This window comes from Pelmatolapia mariae, linkage group LG15, assembly GCF_036321145.2.
Source record: "Pelmatolapia mariae isolate MD_Pm_ZW linkage group LG15, Pm_UMD_F_2, whole genome shotgun sequence".
Classification (NCBI taxonomy): Eukaryota; Metazoa; Chordata; class Actinopteri; order Cichliformes; family Cichlidae; genus Pelmatolapia; species Pelmatolapia mariae.
The window spans coordinates 22,537,403-22,561,660 of NC_086240.1; the positions used below are offsets into that span (position 1 = coordinate 22,537,403).

General features: G+C 39.6%; 1 protein-coding gene across 1 annotated transcript; it reads left to right on the forward strand.

Annotated features, from left to right (window-relative positions):
• Positions 1-11,512: 11,512 nt before the first annotated feature.
• On the forward strand, positions 11,513-20,791 carry LOC134643644 (hydroxycarboxylic acid receptor 2-like). The gene is made up of 4 exons (XM_063496115.1): positions 11,513-11,581; positions 19,166-19,279; positions 19,373-19,971; positions 20,312-20,791. The coding sequence occupies exons 3-4, from the start codon at positions 19,435-19,437 to the stop codon at positions 20,771-20,773; spliced, it is 999 nt and encodes a 332-aa protein (XP_063352185.1). The 5' UTR covers positions 11,513-11,581; positions 19,166-19,279; positions 19,373-19,434; the 3' UTR covers positions 20,774-20,791.
• The last annotated feature ends 3,467 nt before the right edge of the window (positions 20,792-24,258 follow it).

A 24,258-nucleotide genomic window follows, 5' to 3' on the forward strand; every position in this document is an offset into this window, starting at 1 on the left:
ACTTTGTTGCTTGTCCATGAAATTCTTTCAGCTCGATGTGCAAATTTTGACATCCTGCAGATTGTTGCGAATGGTGCTGTTGCACTCGTGCACATTCACAGTAGATTCAGAGCAGTTTAAACTGTGTGGTAACATAAATTTCTGTGGTCCAGCAGCCTCTTATCCACTACTCTGCTAATATTGAGCATACTTGTGGTTGTCTATCTGTAGTCTCTTTTTCTTAGCCCACATTCATGATGTGCTGTAATGGGCTGAACGAGATATTTTGATCGTGCTGCTGAAGACTTAATGTGGAATTTATCAAATTTGAGCGATTTAAAAAAATATTTCTTTGAAACTGACTGGAGGCATGACCAGCTGGTTACCAAAGTGTGCTTTTAGAAGGATTTTTGGTCAAACTCACAGTGAGAATGTGACACAGTTGATAGGTGACAAATTAAAGGAAGAAGCTGAACTTTTGGCCCCTATACTGAAGTTTGTTATGTTATATTTTATGACACTATTTTGTCATAAAATATAGAGTTTATTTTAGATGAGCAGCCAAAGTTCACAGTTCAGGATACTCAAAGACGGTTCTGAATGTGATAAACTTACATCAGACAAAGTCACAGACTGTATTTTACTTCCCAAACTGCTGTATGCCAGTCTGCATTCAGCAGCTGATGGTGTAGTACATAATCTAACCACTAGTCAGCAGTGTGGCATAACTGAGAGTTTTCTAATTAGGGCAGTTTTTCCTCAGCAGCTGCTTCAGCTGCCATTTGATTACAAACTGCCTCTCTGTTTAAACTGTTGGTGAAGAGCCTCCACCTGCTGCCTGTGGACCTGCGTGCACACACACACACACACACACACACACATGCAGGCACAGTCATGAGACAAACATACAGTGTAAACTTGTTAAAACATGTACAGGAGCACTGTGCGTGACTCACGTGTGGACTTCAAGAAGTACAAACATGTTTGTAAATGTTTGTACAGATTTACGCCATGCTGTGTCTAACCGCCACTTTACGTCACACACTGTGAGTACTACTGAGTACCACTTTCAATTGCTTCAACAACATTTTAGTTATAGCTGTATCATTTTTTCACTCTGATTTTTCGGGTGGTTTTGAGTTCAGGCCTCTGTAGCTGGATCATAATTATGATTGCGTAAGCATTCACATTAATGCATTCATAGTTTTCTCTAATTCTGAGTGAAATCATTCGAATTGAAGATTTTGGTTCAACTTCATGTCATTTACTGCAGTCTTGGCATGCAGAAAAGCGATGTATATCCTGTGATCCACTCTCTCTGGCTCATGTCTATATCTATCATTATCTGTATGTCAATCTGAACTCCCTCAGAGGCTCTATTGAAAACAAAATCTCTGCAGAGCAGGTCAGCTGAGACGCTGCCAGCAGAAGTGCACAGTATCACACATTTACAGCAATGTGGCAGACAGGAAGTTATTTTTGTTCACATGGCACATGCAAAGACATTTCAAGTATTGCAACTTCAACATCTAGAGATACTTTAAACTTTCCAGACATTTTTTATTCCTGTCTAATAACTTAGCACCTACACAGCTAAACTCATATCAATGTGGAAATTAATGACTTTGTTGCAATTTTAAAGTTGCAAATCTATCCAGTCTGGTCTGCATGACTGTCACAACTGGTTTACACGGTATACTTCCTCTTCTGATTGGATTTAAATTTCACTCTCTTAGGGCATGTTGCGTGTGCTAAAAGGACTGTTTGGGTTCACACACAATCACATATACGTATAAAGTGTGGCATGACATAATCTGTTGTCAGTACAGTTCAGCAGCATAATAAAAATCCAACATCCAAAATGTTTTTTTTAATACTCCTGTTTTAGACCATGTTGTTTTTAGTAATTTGGGATATGAACGTATTAGATAACAGTGTTTTTTATTATTATTCGGAAAGTGTTGTGGTTTTGAGGAAACATAAATAATATTTGAGAGGAGAAACCTCTCACTGATGACTTCCCGATGAGTCAAGAGTTAAAGCTGACTTTTGTTTTCCCAGGATCCCGTGAAATGGCATGAACAGTGAATTACCAGCAGCTGTTGCTTTGTAATACTTTAAGGCAGGGGTCCCCAATCCCAGTCCACGAGGGCCGGTGTCCCTGCAGGTTTTAGATGTGTCCTTGATCCATCACAGCTGATTTAAATGGATAAATTACCTTCTCAACATGTCTTGAAGTTCTCCAGAGGCCTGGTAATGAACTAATCATGTGATTCAGGTGTGTTGACCCAGGGTGAGATCTAAAACCTGCAGGGACACCGGCCCTCATGGACTGGGATTGGGGACCCCTGCTTTAAGGCTAACAAAGCTTTGAGGCTTTAGAACAGGGGTGTCGAACTCCAGGCCTCGAGGGCAGGTTTTAGATCTCACCCTGGGTCAATAAACCTGATTCAAATGGTTAGTTCATTACCAGGCATCTGGAGAACTTCAAGACATGTGGAGGAGGTCATTTAGCCATTTTAATCAGCTGTGTTTGATCAAAGACACATCTAAAATCTGCAGGACACCGGCCCTCGAGGCCTGGAGTTCGACACCTGTGCTTTAGAAGCTACAGTGCCTCCAGACAGACATAATATTTCATGTGCACTTCATGTGCAACATCACTCTCTATTAAAATCCCTGACAGCTACAGTTTGAATTCACTTAGCCTACATTAAGAGGCTGATTGCTTGGACTAAATCTTTGCCTGTCACATAAGAATTACTGTTACCACGCCTACTTACACAAAGTTTCAAAGCTGCTATGTTAATAACCTCCAGTCTGACAGGCAGCAACCTGTCCAGGTCAGTTCCAACAGCTAAAAACACAAAGTAGAGATGTAGGTAGGTAGGCTGCATAGACAGGCTGCAGACTAATGCAAGGATGTAATTTAATCTCAGTACTCAGTTATTTCAAATAAACACAGATAACAGACTGGTGGTTTTGGTAGGTAAAATAAGGATTAGTCATCAGTGGTAATTTCCCAGCAAGAACTGAAAGGAAGTGAACTATCAAGTTCCACATTATTTTCAGACTTTTAACTCGTACTGAAAAACTGAAATTTAATCTGAAAGAACTGTTGAGGTACAGAGATACTTAAACCAACTGACCCTGCAACATCAGTGGTACCAGTTCTGCAACTCACACACTGAAGGAGTGGTTTACTGTTCAAAGGAATACTAAAATTAGTTTTCCATCAACCCAGGATAGTAAATGATTATTGAGGCATGCCTCAGATATACTGCAGTTTCACCAAGTTTACCTCTGTTAGTTACCCATTACAAGGCCATACAATCAGTTTCAAAAGCCCTGCGGTAGAGGTGGTGTTGTGAAGCTTCGTTAACCAATGTGAAGCATTTTGCAATGCTGCAAAATAGCTGTCAAAACAATAGTTTGTGGCTTAAAGGATGTACAGGTGTGGTTTTATTCATTTAACCAAAAATGTTGCCTGCCAACAAATGCTAATAATTGTTTTGGTGCCACCTTATGAGGACTGCGCCTGTGCACCACTGTTAAAAGCTATTGAAGTCTATAACAATATTATGTTGGGATAATTTTGATTCTGCAAAAACAGACTAAAGGAAATATTGCAAATACAGGAAATATTGCAAACTATTAGGTAACAGTATATATGGTGACATTAACAAAGGACCTGTGGCTGGCTTTGTTTTGAAATGGAAACACACAGACTCAAAAACTGACTGATCTAAACTCTTGTCATTTTGTCTTCGTTTTTATTTTCAACATGTTTTGTTGGAATCTTAAAGCTAAGTGGAAAATAACAATTTATAGCCCTATTGGCAGTTCTGTGAGGCTCAACAGTGCTTAGTATTTACTTTTTCCCCACTAAGTAATTCAAACTTGCACACTTTTCACGCATACATTGACACATAGGATGGTGACAAATTGGCTATTTTTGTTGGAAGTTAAGTCAAATAGGTTGACCCACTGTGAACATACTGGTGCTAGCATAAAAAAACCCTTAAAGAACCCTAATATCATGACAATATTTAAATTCCTGAGTTGTAAAAAAATTTGATTCAAAGATTCTGAATGTTAGCTATTCAGTGTCTGTTTGCCTGCCTTCTATGTTTTGCTCACTTGCCTCAAGCTTTTGTGGCTTTTGCTTTGCTTTGATTTACTCTTCGTCTGAGACCTTAATAAAAAGAGAGTGCTGCATTTTGGTCCTTATTCTACTAGCCCTTCACAAATCCAGTGTGTCTTATTCAGGTAACTCTGGGTTAACTCTGCGTTTTCTGTACTACAAAAGACGTTCATTTCTTACCAGGGTAGATTGCCACAGTATGCTGCTCTGGAGCAGGTCAGGTTCCAGATTAAATATGAAGAGGTATTATTTCTTGACTTCTGCGCAAAGACAGCACAGATCTTTATTGTTCTATAAGCATTAATATATAATCCTAAAACAGGACACCCAGACTGTCTAACCTTATATCAAATTTGCATGTAGTCTAAGCCTAAGTTTGAATTCTGTTTTTTTTATTTACTCTTTAAATTGAGACTGTTGAACACCACTAAATTTGTTAACTTGTAATGTTAACTTATGACAAAGTCCTTAAAGTCCACACTTACCCTATATTACAGTCCTACAGTCCTTTTATGTTCCCTTTCCACTCAGACTGTCACACTGCTGCTTTGTCTGCAGCACCTGTGTTGTTTTCAGCCATGTTATGACATGTCATGTTAAAAGAGTGTGCTTTAAACGCTCCAGTTGGTAAAACTGGAAAAGTATTAATAAAGTTTAGCCCATTTGAAACCAAGGAAGAAAGCCGGTAAAAATGCATACTGTGCAAGTGAAAAGACTTATCAATATCGCAATATCACAACCAGAAAGAGGGGAAACTTATAGATTACACTTGAGTATTTTATGAAATGAATATTTATAATTGGAATTCTGTTTCCAACAGCGGCAGCCTCTGTGCTGCTTAATCATCTAATAGTACATAATAAAATACAAAAAACAGAAAGAAAGAAAGAGAATCCAGCATCACTAATGATAGTGATGGAAGAAAAATCAAAAAATCACAAAAATTCTTGTGATCTTAATTAACTTGTAGTCAAAATGTTAAGGCACTGCATCAAGTAGCTGTTGTGATGTTTTCCCTGAACCGGACTGACAAATCTATTGACCCTGAACAGCTTTTGAGCCCTTAAAATTTCTCTCTATTGATCGTCTGACATTTCACTGTAGGCTGACCAGAGTTTGACAAAAGATAGAGCAGTGGCATTTCATTGCTTAGATATGCACATCATTTCCTGTGTATGCACCCTGTAGAAGAAAAATAGTAAAACCAGAAGCGTAACTTGGCATCGCAATTTATTGATAAACTGTCACCTACCTACTTCTCTGGCACTGCGGTACTCCAGAGATTTGTCAGATTTTTGATCAGTGGATCGTAGAGCAGATTACGTAAAATTCTGTGAAATCCGCAGGATGTTGTGAGAACACCAGCTTCCCTTCCAGGTTTCAGTGACTATATCTTCAACTTTTTGTACTTCCCCACATTTAAAAAATATACAAAACACTGTGATAAGAGCCAAATGAAATACACATATTAAGAACCGAAAACTACTCTTCATTTATAATAAAACAATTCAAAGCAGTACTGTGAAGTCTGCTTTGGCAGCAGGTACAACCTCCAGTCTACTTTACACATTTGAATGTGGGCACTTTTATTACTGTCGCCAGGGAGAGCAGCGGAGAGGATCAGCTTTGTCCATCAGGCTGTCAGGATGCTGCAGTCACTCCCTGCTCACACACACACGAACTCCAGAACTGCACTCACCTCTTCCCTCTGATCCCCCCCCTTGAACATATAAAACTCTGAACCGCCACTATTGCCTTTTCACTGACTGCCCAACCCCCACTTGCACATGAACTTGCCCACAATCACTATGATTGTGTTGGACACTGCTGTTTATATAAGACTGTATAGTATAATATTGTGTTGTACATAACATTCCTATTTTATTTATATCTTTTTATCTTCATATTGGTTTAGTGTACACTGAGGGCCATGAGAGCATTGCAATTTCAAATTCCTGTGTATGACTGTACATATGCTCTTTGACAATAAAGTTTGAGGTTATGTGTTTGGTAGCGTCTACGTGTGTGCGTGTCATTCTGTCTGTAAACACGATGGCTTGAAAAATTTGTGTAACTTTGTAGGGATGTAGTGTGGGGTCATATTAACAGTCTATCACATCCGCCAAGCTCTTCAGGGTCAGCGTAATGATTTATTGGTTGAATATTGACAAAAGACCTTATAACTTGATTCTTACAAGTGTGGCGTGTATTGTCAACACTATACACACATTTACAAATATCCCAAATTGTTGAAGTTTTAGATGTGTGTTGTTTAACTCATGATGCAGTACACATTTCTTTACAGTTGTAAATTTTGTTGAGAAATTCAGTTTGACCAGCATATATTGACATTCATGTTTTTTGAGTATAGCTGATTAATTTTATTAAGACTTTAAGTACATTACAGTAACCATTTAAATACCTAAAAATTTCAATACATGAACAAGTATTTTTAAAAGGAAAATAAACTTTTTTTTACTCAATATTTATTACTAAACATTTAAATTAATTTAATGAAATAAATGTTACACATGCATACAGCCACATAAATTTTAAAAAATGATTAAAAGTAATTATACTCAAAATCATGACAAGCATATTAGAATGGGTTTCAACAGGGCAAACGAGTATTTTTAAAAAGAACAAAGAAAACAAAATGAATCTACAGATTCATTTGAAATCTGCCTTGGGAGAGGTTTGCATTTTCTGAGCGTTTCTTCTTCGTTCTTCTTTACAGATAAAATTGAACTTGTTGAGGAGCTGCCATCTTCAGGTCTCTCTGTCCTTTGGATAGACCCTCAATGACAGACACTTTTTAGTTTCTTTACATGACAGTGAGAGGTGAACCACCAACCTAAATTTATGCTAGCGTTATATTTTCTGCAACCGCAAGTAGGCAATAATATCCAACTTTTTCCTTGTTCTGTCAGGAGAAGGCTGGAAATTATTCTTTTATGTGTAACTCTGTAAAATAAAATGTAACAAATACACCCAAGAATACAAATGTAATAAAATTATATTTTTTAATAAAATAGCAATTGATAACAGGAACAGGTAAGATGAAAACTAAAACATGTTTTCAGTCAGATATTATTTGCACTAGTCTCATTTTAGCTTAGTGTGTGTAAGATTGATGATGTAGTGGTTTACACATTTGCTTATGTCAGCAAATCAAATACGCAAATCAATCCACTGTGTCGACCCTTTGGGAAATGATGTAAGAGGCAGGCATAATTCCCTTCAGTGAGACATACCAGTGTCCTTTCCAGTCATGCTAGTTTTTCTTCAACCTCCTTTATTCCTCCCTGTATTAAACTTCGTCTGGTGTGGCTGTGACTGAGGCCAAAGGAGGGAAGGTTATGCAGTCTTGGATTTCTTCAGTGTTGTTGTTTCAACACCGATAACATGAAACCATCACGTGTGGACAAAACAACAAACCACCGGATAGAATACTATTAATTAATTTAAAGGACAATAGTGAAACATATCTATAGCAGTATGAAAGTGTTGGAGAAGAAAATGAAATTTAAATAAGAATAATTTGTTTTATTCTGTAAGTACAGTACCACGGGTGCTTCATTAAACTTGCATGAGAGCCCTTGGCATAATCATCTCCTGGCTGGTTTAAATGGGAACTGTTGAGGGTGAAGCAGGGAGGAGGGGATATGAGCTTGGGAAACAGATGACACTGGGAGGATGGGTTATCTTCATCCTATTACCAGTGCTTCCAGTGCTTCTTCTAGTGGAATGCATGGGAAATGCACTGACTAGCCGAGGTGTTAAGGTTTGATTTGTGTTGTTTGGCAAGCTATGACAAAACACTTCTGTTGTTGCAGCTTGCTCTTGACCTTTAACCAAACTGAGTCTGTGTTACTTCCTGGTCTTGACTCAGTGAGGCACTGTCCGAGCTCGTGGATAGACACAGCTTGTGGACAGAGTTTCCATGTTCACATTTCAGGACACTCTTTCTGTGTGACTGATCAGTGTCTTAAAACTAACAATAACTTCCTGATTTCTTTAGGCCTGAGGGGAAACACTGTTGTGCCTCAGAAGGGTAGCAATATTCACATGGCGTGCTTGTTGACGCTGTTTCGCTGCAGGGGGCTATTCAGAATCAGAATCCGAATTGGAATGCTTTATTAATCCCTAAGGACATTATATGGTTACAGTTGCCAAGACAATAAGAACAGTAGCAGACTGAACTAGATTAAATAATACAATATATTACAAAGTTACAAAATATAACATATACAAATATATACTGATAGCTCAATTATAAATATCCAGAATACTACAGAGATTAAATGTATATGGTTGACATTTTACTCTAAACTGTAAGGTGTAAAACTTTATTATCTGTTTTTTTTCACTGTATAGCACATGCAAAAGGGTGAAAGTACTGTGTACTGTGCATGAAATGGAGGAATTGTACAGGGACATATCCACAGGCAGGAATAATTTCCTGTGTTGTTTAGTGGTGCATCTGGGTAATCTCAGTGGCTCACCAAATGTGCTCCTGTGACTGGCCAGCACATCATGAAGTGGGTGGGAGGTATTTTCTAGCATTGTCCATATCTTGGACAACATCTGTGTCATGGTCCGGGTGTGTGGCTGTAAAATTCCACTGGATGTCTAAGCTTCCCTGGTATCCGCCCATGGGCAGGGCCAACAGCCTCGCTCACCTGGACCTGATTGAGGCAGGTAGCCTGGAGATTTAAGATCTTTGCTGTCACTGCTTCCTCGCCAGTTCGTCAACAACCCTGTGTTGGTAACCAGGCCTCATGCTTCATGTTCATAATTCTCAAGCACTTTACTTACCTTGTGAACTTGTGCTCTTGTTGCTCCTGGATACTCCACGGCTCTGAACTACTCATCTTGGGAATCTGGTTCACCTGCCAAGAGGGTTGGCCTGATGGTATTGAATGCACTGAAAAAGTAAAAAAAACATGACCCTCACAGTGCTCGCCAAGTGGTCCAGCTGGGCATAGACATGATTGAGGCTGATGAATGTACAAAATGAAAGTGTCCTCAGCTCCGAGGCAGGGCTGGTAAGTGAACTGAAGGAGATTGTGGTGTGGCCTGACAATAGGTCAGAGCTGGTCCAGGATGAGTCTTTCCAGGGTCTTCATGACGTGGGACGTCAGTGCCACAGGCCTGTAAGGCCCTGGGTGCCACTGGGATGTGGCGTCTTTGGTACAAGAGCGAGGCGTCTTCCACAGCACCGGGACCATCTGCAGACTCAGACTTATCATGAACAGATTATGAAAGACTCCACAAAACTGAGGTGCACAAGCCTTGAGGACATGGGGACTTGCCCCGTCTGGCATAGCAAGCTTGCCTGAGTGGAGTATTCTCATTTGTCTCTGAACTTGGTCATGAGCGAAAGGGATAGGTGGGGGAGGGATGTCAGGACTTTCACAGGAGGCTATGGTGCAATTGGGAGAGGGAGCAAGAGAGTGGCTTGGCTGTGGATTGCAGGCTGACTACAGGTAAGTCAATAAGGGGGTGAGCATTTACTGCAGTGTCAAATCTGTTGAAGAACACATTCATCTCATTGGCTCTGTCCTCACTGCCCCAGCTCCTTTGCTGTTGGATTGCCTGAATCCAGTGATTATTGTCATTCCATTCCACACCTCCCTCATGCTGTTCTGCTAGAGTTTCTACTCAAGCTTTCTCCTGTAATTGTCCTTAGCCTCTCTGATCTTGCCCTTCATTAACACCTGATCCATTCTCACCTCCTCTCTATTATCCTCTCTGAAGGCTCTCATTGTCATTGAGGAGAGCTTTTGGGGTGGGGGGTGAGGTGAATCAGGTTATGATCTGACTTACCCAGTGGGGGCGGGCTGGGGGTGGGACTGTATGCATTCTTGACATTAGCATACAGTAGGTCTAAAATACTCCCCTCCTTGGTGGGACAGACCACATACGGTATGAAAGTTGGCAGTGTAGTCTTATTTGGATGACATGGTTGCAGTCACCAGAAAAAACAATGATGGGTGCTGAGTCTGTAACCAGACTATGGCAGAGTGGATGATGTCTGTCTTCTAAAGCAGTCCCATATGAGCTCACAGCTAATTTTTCTGGGAGGTACTGTCAAGTCTCTCAAAAACTTGCTGTGAAAGGCTGCCAGCTTGCAAAGTGAGGGATACATTTTGAATTTAAATCTTTCCCTGTGAGGGATTTTGCTTTTTTCAGTTTCTTCTAAAGGATTTTTCTTTCTGGGCTTACTGACTCCGAATTTTCCATCTTGTATGTGGCTAACTTTATCTCGTAGTTCTAATTTTTGTTTTAGGACTACCAGTTTTGAGCATAAGAGGAGTTTTTGAAGTTAGTTTGTTCTTGACTGTAAGCTTGGTAAAAAGCCCTCAGGCTGTGCTTGAATCTCTGTTTAGGTTTTTATTTAGGTGCACTACAATAAAAAGCAAAAACTAGCAAAAATCCTAAACTTGTGGTCATACTGAGGCTGAGATGTCCAAGACTGGAAGGTTTCAAGTTGATTTCTTCCATCTTTAAAGACCAACGATGGGGCAAATGAGGTTAAATTCCTACTGAGGCCCTGCTGCTCAGTGACCTTTAAATTATTTTGGTCCATCCAGAAAATGTCCTCATCCTGCCCTGAGAAGTTATTTCTCTCTGGTGACCTCAGAACACCATCACTGTTCTCAAAGTTTGAACAATATATATTTTAAGTTTACTTTAACTCATCTTTATGAAGAAGAAGGAAAGGGCCTTTATGTATATTTTACTGAATACGAATAACACAGTAATACGAATTACCAGCTAGCAAGTGGTTGTGCTTTGTCCTGTCTATTACAATCTATTCAGGTAGCTGGTCCTATTGCCTAACTGAAACACCTGATGAGGCACTTAAATAAATAAATAAAAATAAATAAAATGTGATGTCAAGATGAAAGTGTGAGGATCCATTTCAAATATAAAATGTTCTAGTTTTTAAAAATGTGAATATTTAGTATGTGGCTTTAAAACAAAAACAAAATTCAACCCTAACCTGATGTTTAACAGCTTTAAGTTTTCTTATCATGAAATTCATGGCGGTCAGCTTGTCATACTGTTTTACTAGTATAAAATATATATACAGCAGCTGTTATGCACTTATTTATTTACCATGGCAAGACTTTGCAAGTCTATTGATTCCCCTGTCCCAACATGTATTTGAAAAACAGGACTCCTAATATAACCCACTATTCTCTCACTTAAAACACTGCCTTTGTGGTATTTTTAAATAAATATAGGGTTTAAATGATCTACAGACTTTTCTTTTTAAGAACAGAGTTGTTGTTGTCCATATGCTGAGCAAATAAGTATGTAAGCCAGGCCTTAGGTGTGTATCCCTAATAGGTTTATGTAACGCACTAAAACCCTGCAATTCAGTTAGCGAGGTCAGCTGGCAGGATGCTCTTTAGTCCTGCTGGATTAGCTGGGTTGGCCCCTCTACAGGTGGGTAAGTATCTATACTGTGATTTTTCTTTTCTGCATTGAAATGACAACGCTTTACAATGCGGTGCACAAACATTACAAAGTAATCACACGGAAATGATACGCAGTTTGTCAGTGTGCGTTAACAGATGAAAGCTAAACTCGGAGAGTTTCATATTGCGAAATCATTCGGTGATGACGCCATACAGTGAAAATCTGTGAAACAGGAAAGAAACAGATTTTCTTGACATGCTGTTCCTGATTTACTCAGAAGTAACTCACTTAAACGTCATCAGTAATTACTCAATTGTTACAGTCACTACACTGTAGAAGTTGTTTAGTGGGCTTGCAAATGGGAGACCAATGAAGTGCTCATCACACTAATTTACAGAAACTAATGAACCAATAATGAACAAAAACTCCTGTGATAACTAAGCATTAATGACATCTTGTTACATTTTTTTTTAAACTGGAAAACAACTTGGGAGTTTTGTTATGTTCATGCTCTGTTTATGTTTTATGCTACATTTTGAAAGGTGTCACCACCTAAACGCTTTCGAGTGCAAGACAAGGCAGGAGAAACTTTGAAGTATATAATATAATCAATCTTGGCTGGCCCTTGGTGGAGCTGTCACTTGGTGTTTGCTCTCTCTGTGGTAGAGTATCACTTCCTGTTCCTGCTCAAACACAGTGGTGTTTTTGAGTAGCTTATCTGCCTAGCAATTTAATTAAAAACTTTTAGATACCTTCTTTTTTCATAGTATAATCTTTATATGCTTCATCCGAAGCACACTCTCTGTGTACTCACTACCTAATTTATAGCCAAAGTATTTGCTCACTGTGTCTTTACTGTTTCGCTAGCTTAGCTTAGCTCGTAGCCAACTCGCTATCAGGATGGCCTCTTCACCTGTCCCTCCTGCACTTTCCTGCTCATTGTGTCAGATGTTTAGTTACTCCTCGGCCTCCTTTAGCAGTAGTGATACTTGTAACAAATGTAGCATATTTGCAGCTCTGGAGGCCAGGATTACTGAATTGGAGACTCAGCTTCGCACCTTTGAGTCACCCATAGCAAGCCAGGCCCCTGTAGCTGGTGCAGCTGAAGATAGCGTAGGCCCCGCTAGCTGTTCCCGGCAGACCCCAAGCAGCTGGGGAAAGAGGGCGGCTGGGTGATGGTCAGGAGGAAGCATAGTCTTAAACAGAAGCCCCAGGTACACCACCAACCTGTTCATGTGTCTAACCGTTTTTCCCCACTCGGCGACACACCCGCCGGGGATCAAACTCTGGTAATTGGCAATTCTGTTCTCAGACATGTGAAGCTAGAGACACCGGCAACCAAAGTCAATTGTCTTCCAGGGGCCAGAGCAGGCGTCATTGAGGGAAGTTTAAAACTGCTGGCTAAGGGTAAACATAAATTCAGTAAAATCATAATTCACGTCGGCAGTAATGACACCCGGTTACGCCAATCACTAAAGTCAATATTGAATCGGTGTGTAACTTGCAGAGTTTAAAGAGTAGTTGTCAAACAGCTAACAGATCATCTGCAGAGGAATGGCTTATTTGAAGAGTTTCAGTCAGGTTTCAGAGCTCATCACAGCACAGAAACAGCTTTAGTGAAGATTACAAATGATCTTCTTATGGCCTCTGACAGTGGACTCATCTCTGCGCTTGTCCTGCTAGACCTTAGTGCAGCGTTCGATACTGTTGACCATAATATTCTATTAGCGCGATTAGAGCACGCTGTAGGTATTACAGGTACTGCGCTGCAGTGGTTTGTATCATATCTATCTAATAGACTCCAATTTGTGCATGTAAATGGAGAGTCCTCTTCACACACTAAGGTCAACTATGGTGTCCCACAGGGTTCAGTGCTAGGACCAATTCTGTTTACATTATACATGCTTCCCTTAGGCAGTATCATCAGAAGACATAGCATACATTTTCACTGCTATGCAGATGACACCCAGCTCTATCTGTCCATGAAGCCAGGTAACACACACCAATTAGTTAAACTGCAGGAATGTCTTAAAGACATAAAGACCTGGATGGCCGCTAACTTTCTGCTTCTTAATTCAGATAAAACTGAGGTTATTGTACTTGGCCCTGAAAATCTTAGAAATATGGTATCTAACCAGATTCTTACTCTGGATGGCATTACCTTGGCCTCCAGTAACGCTGTGAGGAACCTTGGAGTCATTTTTGACTCCAAGGTTCCTTGGAGACATGTCCTTCAACGCACATATTAAACAAATATGTAGGACTGCTTTCTTCCATTTGCGCAACATCTCTAAAATTAGAAATATCCTGTCTGAGAGTGATGCTGAAAAACTAGTTCATGCATTTATTACTTCCAGGCTGGACTACTGTAATTCATTATTATCAGGATGTCCTAAAAACTCTCTGAAAAGCCTTCAGTTAATCCAAAATGCTGCAGCAAGAGTACTGACAGGGACTCGAAAGAGAGAGCAGATTTCTTCTGTATTGGCTTCCTTTTATTGGCTTCCTGTTAAATCCAGAATTGAATTCAAAATCCTGCTCCTCACATACAAGGTCTTAAATAATCAGGCCCCATCTTATCTTAATGACCTTATAGTACCATATCACCCCATTAGAGCACTTCGCTCTCACACTGCAGGCCTACTTGTTGTTCCTAGAGTACTCAAAAGTAGAATGGGAGGGAGAGCCTTCAGTTTTCAGGCCCCTCTTCTGTGGAACCAGCTTCCAGTTTGGATTCGGGAGACAGACACTATCTCTAAGTTAAGATTAGGCTTAAAACTTTCCTTTTTGCTAAAGCATATAGTTAGGGCTAGATCAGGTGACCCTGAATCCTCCCTTAGTTATGCTGCAATAGAGTAGGCTGCCGGGGGATTCCCATGATGCATTGAGTTTTTCCTTTCCAGTCACCTTTCTCACTCACTATGTGTTAATAGACCTCTCTGCATTGAATCGTGCTGGTCAAGTTGCTTGAAAATAGTAATTAGTTACTTTATTACTTAGTTACTTTTAAAAAACATGATACACAACCTGAATATGTAATAAAGCAACAGACCTTTCAGCCCAATTCTATTTTTTCTGCATAATCCATCATATAAAATTGAATCAAATGAAAAAGTCTCTTTTTAAAACTTGTTTTTATTAGTTTTAATCTTAATCTTAACTTTATGCACATTGAATCAAGCACAAATTAAATTATATGCAACAGTCTCTGACTGGAAGAAATTTGTTTTATTTAAACATTTAAACCTATTTTCTGCATATTCTAGCATATAAAATAAATAATTTTTTTGTGTTTACACTCACTCTTTCTGTCACGGTTGACAATGGCCAACCGTGGGGATGTGGGGAAGGAGGACCCAGGTGCGGAGCTCTGTGTGCAAACAGTGCGTTTATTTACAATGAATGGAAAAACAACAATAAATCCCTGTGCTCTCCCCTGACTCCCGTGTCGCGTCCTCCGTGAAAAGTCCGTGTCTCAGTGCTCTCCGCTCCTCCCCGTGCTGGCTGCTGTCTGGTGCTCCACACCTCTCCTGGGGAAAACAATAGAGGCAGCCGTCAGGACACAATACTATAGCAGGCATAGCTGGACTGGCCATTGGGCATACCGGGCATTTGCCCGGTGGGCCGCTGGCGCTTTTTTGTTTCTATGGGCCGATGGATTTTCTTTTTTCTTTCTTTTTTTTTTTTTTAGGAAGGGTATATATAATGAAAGGTGTTGGATTGGCCAATTGGTCATGATCGACTCTGGGCTGGACCAATTACAGCCGAGGAGGCCGGATGCACCCTCCCCCTTGTTTAGCAATCTTATAGACGAACTAAAGAAAATGGAGAACAAAAAAAGGAAAGGAGGTGTTTATGAAAATATCACTAAATCTGTCATTTATTAATTTTAATATTAATTAATGATCATGTCTCACCTCTAGTGTTCTTGGTCTTAATTTAAGGTTTCTACCATGTGTTGTAGATAGTTCAGGAGGTTAACTCGAACAAGCAGTCTTTTTGTTTCCGCTATGTACTGTTTAAAATCCAGAATAGGGAGGATGGTGTAGGTTTAAGTTTATTAGATTGATACATATATACCAACAAGGCAGTGTACATCAAAGCAGTTGTTTTCATGCAAAGGCTTTATGGTTTTTCCTATAGCGATTGACAGATCACGTGACTTTCGCGCATTGCATGCCGGGAACTCGTGGCAAAACAATCCAAGTACCGCATCAAATGCAAGCATTTGCAGCACCGCAAAACGTTCATTCTCCGGTTCCAATACCTTCTTGGTTTTTCTTTGCCGCACAAAAAAGGAGTGTACAAAACGAAGGAGAATAATGCCGGACCGTACAAAGACAGACTCGACGAAAAGGCAAAGAAAAGATACGAGGAAAAAATCAAAGGAGTGAAAGGGTCAGACCCTTACGAGCACACAGAGTGGACAAAAGACGTTAGCGTGCTGCCTAACTTTCACCACGCTCAGATTTATAATTATACAGTTCTTGGAGTGAGTGCATACACTCATGAAGTTTTTAGTAACTTCAGGTCACTGCAACAAGCCCAGGTACAGTTTACCGACGGATGGGTACAGGACCTTGAAATGCACCGTGTAGAACGAAAGACCATCGTACGAACAAAGGTAAGTTTACCAGTCTCACAAATCGTCGTCATAAATACACATTCGTTAACCGTTTATTAATATAACCTTTGAGCTCAACTGTAATTAATTAGTAGTGGAAATAATTTCTGGTACGCATTACAGAAATGTAGCAGTGACAATAATATTGTATGCTGTAATCGTACATGGCAATTAGTGATACAAAACAACTGTTTTATCCTGTGAATAAAAGTATATGTTTTTGTCAATGTACCATGGTAATAACAGAAGCGAAACGCAATATTGTGTCAGGACAATTCACTATTTATGCACAATAAATAAAGGAGCATAGCGCGACAATTTCTGTTCAGCGCCAGACTTGCTTGTAACCTATATCACCAATTATGTTAAGAAAAATGACGTATTAACTACTACAAAACACTGACCTTTGTGGGAATGCTTGGAGCAGACTAACATGTGAGCTGGAGTGTTCTGGGACGTTATATTTGGTATATCCAGACCATCCGTCGGCTCTTACTTCGGAAACATGGCTTAAAAAATTTCTCTTCAACGACGTAATCCGATAAAAAAAAGATCTCTTTACCCGTCGGCTTCCCGTGGCTGTCATGCGACCGGCTATTGCAGTTAATAATACAACAGCTTCTTGCCATTTTTTGGGTTTCTTTTAATCGCTGTGTAACTGAGTTCAATTGAAAGCCTGCGTGCGCTAGTACCGCTTGCCACAGGTTCCCAGAATCCTTTGCGGTTTTACCCCTGAATGACGTCACATTTTCAATCTCTATCCTCGTGGGCTGGTCTCTAGTCAAAATGCCCGGGCCGATTTTTTGTCCCAGTCCAGCCCTGATAGCAGGCATGCACTTAAGGACGAAACCGAAACTGGATGACTAACATGGAGTCTCACGCAATGATCCCGCGTCGGTGGGAGCTCCAAGACTCTCCTAAGTAGCTCCCCCGACGAGCCCTGATCAGCATCAGGTGTGTGGCAGGAGCTTCAGGTGTGGCCAGTCCCCTAGCAGGGCCACACCCACCAGGCCTGAAGGCGCCTGTAAACCGGTGTTCGCAGAAACACCTGCATCCGTACACACACACACACACACACATATCTGCAAGCATGGAGAAGAGGGGCAGCAACACCAAAAATACATGTAATATAACATAAGTCCATCAATAAGTCCACTTTCAAACAGATGCAAGTAAAACACAGCAAAAAATAAATAAACTTAAAGATTCACCAGCAACGAGTCCTGTCGCTCTTAAATCTATTTTCACTTGTTTAGCAGGAGTGGGGCGGGTGGAGGTTTGCCCGGTGCCGCAGGGGTGATGTCAGTGGGTGGATCTGTGAATTTCACATTCCTGTGGCAGCATGCTCGGTGCTTGCTCACATTTGAATTTTAATTTTTCGCTGTAGAAAGAAGTTTTCTTCCCACGCAGAGTGTACAGCGGACGCTAATGCTTTTGTCACTTTTTCAAACTCAAAGTAATGTCAGTGCTACCAAGCTTTAAACGCTTCATGGTTGTACTCTCTCCCGCACTCCATATTATCCATTGTTGATCTACACACGTCTGTTGCTGCCACGGACGTCGCACGCTCGTACGTCATTGTCATGAGACACTCTCACGGTTTAGTAACGCAGCGTGCTTATGGGAAAGTAACAGTAATCTAATTACTTTTTTTTACAATAGTAATCCCCTACTTTACTCATTACTTGAAAAAGTAATTGGATTACTGTAATGCATTATTGTTCTGTTCAGGAGTGAGTGAATCTGTGAGATAAGAGCTGATGGATGGCTTTACTGTGGGCTCAAAGCATTTTGTTGACAAACATCCCAGCCTCCTGTGAGATAGTTTGGATAAAAGGGAGAAAACTCAGCACAGCTATAAATTACAGCAGCAAGTACAACTTTACAACTGAGTGCAGGTGGACTCACAAGTGGGCTTGAAGCAGATTGATTGTTAACCTCTGAATGGCTGTTGTCTATTAAAAAGCTATGATCACATTTTTATGGTTTTTAATATTAAAAAAAACTAAGGGATCTACCTCTAAGTTTTTTAAATTTCCTCTCTTTTTAGAGACTTCTATCATAAGAACATGAGTTCCTGATTTATATATGTTTTTAACCGAAAGAAAAATTAAACATAGTAAAACAGATGGAAAGTTAAAATGCTATTTCTGTCTTTCTCACAGTCTTGTTAAAATCATGAAGCAAAGCAGGAAAAAGGTGTTGTTTTCACCATGTGCCTGGAGAGTCTGACTCTTTAGAGATGCTTGGACTTGCTGAAGCAGTGAAGGCATGCATAGCAGAGTGATGCCTAAGGCTAACCCCCCTTATAGAAATCTGTCTCCCTTAGGATTCAACATTCCTCCTTATTCAGTTTGCTTTACTTAGTAGAAAACCCTGAAAACCCCTCGTGCCCACATTTAAATCCATCAACAATTCCCAAGGATTCACATCAGTGTTTTCAGTGTTTCCCCCCCTATATTTTCCCTTAGCAGCATTTTTAGCATCTGCAGAGGAGGCATGCAGTTTTAAAAGTGACACAGAGGAAGAAAGCTGTCATTCTGGAGAAACTAAGTGACACAGCAGCTTCAGGGATTTACGTAACACTCACAAAAGCAAAATGGTTAACTCTTCCACAAGAACTACAAATGTTCCCACAATGTTTTCTCATACAGCTGGCAGTCTGTCAAAAGTCAAATCAGTTGGTGCAATCAGTGCCTGTCTTAACTTGGTTACACAGAATCTTTTCAGGGCTTAGCAAGGCTACACAGAGGGTTTGGTTACCTGCCATGATTAAAAATCAATGGTGCTTTTTCTTCGTAGTTTGATGTTTGAATTGTTTGTATTCTTAAAACTATAAGCCAGTTTTACTCTATGTTGGTCCAAGAGTGTAATAACAGATGGTGACTCACCTCCTCATGCAATAAGGAGGAGCTACAAACTGGGGGTAGAGCAGCAACACAAAGGAGAAGCCTACTGTTCACCCTGCACACTGATATTACTTCCAGATTTAATTGGAACTGGTACTGACTTTCACTGGACAGGACATAAAGTGGCAGCTACCAAAGGACTGAAAGAAGAAAGTTAAACTTTTAAAGAGGACCAAAACTAAAGACACTAAGGTAACTTGTTTGGCAGAATTTTTTCTGTTTTGTTTGCAGGCTGTAATTTGATCCTTTTTACTTTAGAGACACTGCTTTGCTCTGTGTTTGCAGGGTAGAATCTGGTTCTGTTTTCTAGCTGGGAATTCATATTTGCTGACTCCCAGGCTACTGAAATGGAAAACCCCAATGGAACTTACCAACTAATTGAAGACTGTAAAGCTGCAGACGAGGGACTGTACAAGTTTTATGCAGCTGTCATGATCGTGATTTTTATCATGGCTTTGCCTCTGAATGCATCTGTCATCCACCTCTTCATATTCAAGCTGAAGTTTTGGAAATCCAACACAAATAATATCTTCCTCTTTAACCTGGTGTTAGCCGACATCCTCCTGCTGATCTGCTTGCCCATAAAAGCACATTCCTTCATCCAGGGAGAGCGGAGGAGTGAGAATGAGATCATCTGCAAAGCCATGCTTTTCATGTTGTTTTTAAACCGTGGAGCTAGCATCGCCTTCCTAACAGTGACTTCCATTGATCGGTATTTTAATGTGGTGCACCCTGGTCGGAAAAATCTCCTGAAAGCGCTCAAGAAATCTCCACAGATCTCGATCGTCATCTGGGTGCTGCTTCTGCCTCTCACCATCCCCACCATGCTCAAAAACTTTGACTGCTGTAACAGCCTCCATAAAGAAAATGCCACCCTGATCGAGGTAAAGTTTACATGTTTGATGTCTTATTCACTCTCACTACATCCATGTGTTGTCTACTCTAGGCTCATGGTGTCTTAATACTTAAGGTTTTATTAAGAGGATTTCATTTTAAACTAAGTGCTTTTTCAATACTTGCACTAATGTATTTAATCTAGGAATCCTGAACAGCTGCCATGCAAAGTGATTTTAAATAGAGGTTAAACTGCTGACATCCATATTTTTGTTATAAAACTATTGAAAAAAAACAACCTTAGGCTACATAATAAAGACAAAAAACTATGTTAGTGCTGTATACTTTAATTAAACTGATCCCTGTTGTTTTTGGATCCCTCTATTTAAGGATGTGGTGGATAGCATTAGAGAGACGGTATTCTTCACTCAGATCCTGATCCCGTTTGTCATCCTGGTCTACTGCACTGTGCGCATCGTCAACCGACTCAGGAAGAAAACAGTCGGGGATAGGACCAAGCTGAAGAGAGCCGTATTTCTCGTCAGCGGTGTCATGGTGCTCTTTTCATTCTGCTTCCTCCCCTGCACCATAGCGAGGATAGTTCTGCTTGTCATTCGGGTCCAAGATATCCCTGATTACATCGAAGACAAAGCTGCAGTGGCCTTTGACGGCCTCATGGTCCTCTCCTACATGGACTGTCTGCTCGACCCACTGGTCTACTGTTTCTGTAGCACCAAGTTCAAAGCGCTTTATCTCTCCAGTTACTTCCCGTTTTTATTGAAAGGAGCTCCACAGGTAATAGACGGCTCGACAGTAAACACAAGACAACTTGCGCAAAATAATGTCATTTGAAGTTTATGAAAACAAAGAAGGGAGAGTTTCCATACAGAGTGTGACTTTTCTGTTTAGTAGCAGCAGGTAAAAAATAAAAATAAAAATGAAGACTGAAGATTCACCAAAAATGTATTTACATAAAAGGGGACTTTGCATTATGGAGCTGTAAAAAAATAATTTTAAATATTTATTTACCTGCTTTCTTAAGATTTTTAAATATCCATAAATACAAATACCATAGTGTATCAAGCCTATATATCGCAATGGTGTCAGAGGGGGTTAAAATCTTTTTTTTAATAGAGAAAATGCACTTTTATTTTTTCTACTCACCTAGACAGTAAAATGAGTAGAAAGAAGTCCACAAAAGGACAAAACCCCAACAGTGGAGCCAGTGCCTATATTTCATGCCATCTGCTAAATATAAGAAACCTCAGTCGGGTACCGGGCAGTTCTTGGGCACGTGGAGCCCTGGCACCCTGATCTCGTCTCACACCTGGGTGGCCGACCTATAGTGGGGTCAGCTGTCCATCGTCCCGGGTCCTCTCTAACTTGTGGAGGACATGATGAACTCTGTTTCACTGTGTTTCAATTTCCTCAATGTGGCCTTGTCCCTTTCACACAGAGATTTGTCCAGATTCTCTGAAACATTTGACAACATTATGTACTGTAGATGACGAGCTATTCATTGTTAGGGTTGTAATCACTGTGAGTATATTGTCTGGGATCATTTCTTGTAAACTGATGCCTCACTGTGTAAATCATGAATCATGCCTTCAAGGACACACTACAATGGATCATCTAAAGGTGACCTCATGCACCTCTTTGACATCATTAATCCATATAATGCAGTGAGTAAGAATGTGTCAGTTGCTCACTGTCTGGCTATAAATAGCTGCCTTACACATTCAAGCAATTAAGACTGGCAAGTCTGTGCTATCTGTGGTCTCATTGTGGTAATTTAAACTATCTGTGGGTTAAAGATGAACCATTGTCAGACAGTAAAACTGGTATCTATTCTTGAAAAACATGATCAAAATATTTGTCCTGCACTTCTGGTGATTTTCCTTGTGGGCTGAAAAATCTTTTTGCATAGAGGTAAAATCCTACAATGCTGCCTGTCAGCTCACCTATAAATACAGAATGGTCCTTTTGTGGCACTATTCATAGCATATACTTAATTTAATAATGGAAATGTCGTTGGATATATACACACACTGGATATATATATATACACACACACACGTTAGAATTACTATATACAACATGGCATATTTCTATTGCTACTAATACAAAGATATATTGATGTTTTCATATGCTACTGTATGGGTGTTCAAAAATATTTATAATTTCAGACTTACATCACCTCATAAGGTGAAAGCTGTATTTTCTGTGTTTTTACTACTGGTGCAACATGTAAATATGTAAATATATTTTGATCATTCATTTCATTTCTCCTGTCTGATGCTTCATCTTTTTTCTCTTTAGAAAATTATGCATGTATGTAAATGTAAAATCATGTGAAAATAAGGGATTCTGGATAATGTGCTCACATTATCCTACTAAGATTAAAAACTGCTCAGGACTGAATAGACTTTAGGAAAATTACAAAATCCTGAGAAAATATCTCAAAAAATATGTGTTTCATTAATGTCGATTAATTCATCTAGCATATCTTATTCATGTGATCATTTATAACTGAAGGCAAAGAGAAGACGACCTATCCAAAACTGATTTTTAACTGGCTGATGATCTCACTCTTTAGCCCTCCCTACAAAACTCCCCAAATAGGAATTCAGACACAGCCATTGTAGTCACAGCCCATTTGGTCCATAGGTTTTTGGACAAATACTGTTTTTGTAGTACAACCACAGTGTATTTCAACTTAAACTATGTGACTGAATTTAAAGTGAAAGATTTATACCTTTAAATCATTAAGCTTAAGAAAATATTGCAAAGTGGGAATCAAAGCCATACATAGTCCCCCATTTTTAGAGGCTCAAAGATAACTGGACAAAAAAAACCCAAACAAACATATTTTTACATCTAAATATGTTGTTGTTTCTGTTAATGACTGCCTGAAATTTATAACCACAAGCTGTTTTTCTTCCCTTAAGACTCTCTGCTCATCCTTTACTAGAGCATCCTTCACGTGTTCTCAATGCAGCAGTTGCTCTGTCAGGTTACTGACTGGTCATTTAGGAGTTTCCCTTTTCCTTTACTTTGAGATACTCTTGGGTTGCTTTTGCAGTAAGCTTGCAGTGATCCATTTTCAGTGTGAAGCGTATGTGATCAGTTTTGTAGCAGAGAGCATAGCCCTGTGCACTTCACAGTCACATGATCAATAAACACAATGTCATAACACTGTGTCTATCATGTTTTGATGAGGTATGCTTTGAATCATGAGCAGTTTCTCCCCTTCTCTATGCTTTTGTCCTCCCATCGGTCTGATATAAGTTCACCTTGGTTTCATCATTTTAGATGCTTTCCAAAGTTTTGAACCTTGTGTTAAACACTGTATTTCCATTTACAGACACCTCCTACCGTAAACTAGAACCTAACCAATATGTAGGATTTTTAAGACTGCTATCGATATTGGGTATCAGTGAAAAAATAAAATTTGATATTTTAAATTAATTTGTACTTACTGTAAAAAAAAATCTTTATCACAGATTACTTTAATTCTGACTAACTGTGTACTTGTCAGACCCCGATGAAGACTTGCTGTCAATACATGTTGGTCTGTTTTGTTTGCTGAATTGCTGCAAGAATAAATCAGTTACATGTTTTTTTTAAACAGAGTGTCCCAGTAACCCCCCTGTTTTTTATATAAAGTGTCACTGGGTAGACAAACTATGCAATATCAACAATGATAACAAAGCTGAAGTGTGTTTCTGTCATTTGTTCCTACTTTTAAATTACAGTTTATGACTGTCATAATTGCCAGTATCATTATATCAGCAAATAGCCAATATCAGCCAGTTGAGATACCAGTTGGGTTAAAGAGTGTACCAGATTGTTTATTTGGCCAATGCTAATTTCTTTTTTCATGTCTGTGACAAGTTTATTTGGGCTTTCTCAGCCTAATGAGGGCCTCTCTCACTTGCATTAAAATCTCTTGGGGCCTTATATTTAAAATTACAGTAAAAAGGAATAAAATAAACTTCACTTTAAATCAACTCTTTTTTTTAATGCAAATTTAACATAAAACTTAAGAAAATTTGTGTTCGGCTGATAATTTCTGTTCTAACACTGCTTCTTGGCAATCAATGAGGTTAAGTATGGAAATGTTTATTTACACTTTAATGGTGCCACATTTGCAATGAATTCATTTGTGGGTTGTGACCATGAAAAACTTGCCACATCTTCTCTGCCAATGCCGAACGCCTTACTCTGCTATTGGCTCTTGTTTGGTGTCATTTATTGGATTGGATGATTGAAGTCTGAAGAAACAACACATATTGGCAATTTATCAATTTATTCATTAAACAAACGGGCATGGACAG

Excerpts from the sequence above, each read along its gene's own strand:
- LOC134643644 (XM_063496115.1), top strand. The coding sequence starts at position 19,435 with ATGGAAAACCCCAATGGAACTTACCAACTAATTGAAGACTGTAAAGCT. Across the intron at positions 19,972-20,311 it reads AAAATGCCACCCTGATCGAG|GATGTGGTGGATAGCATTAG; the intron begins GTAAAGTTTACA and ends CCTCTATTTAAG.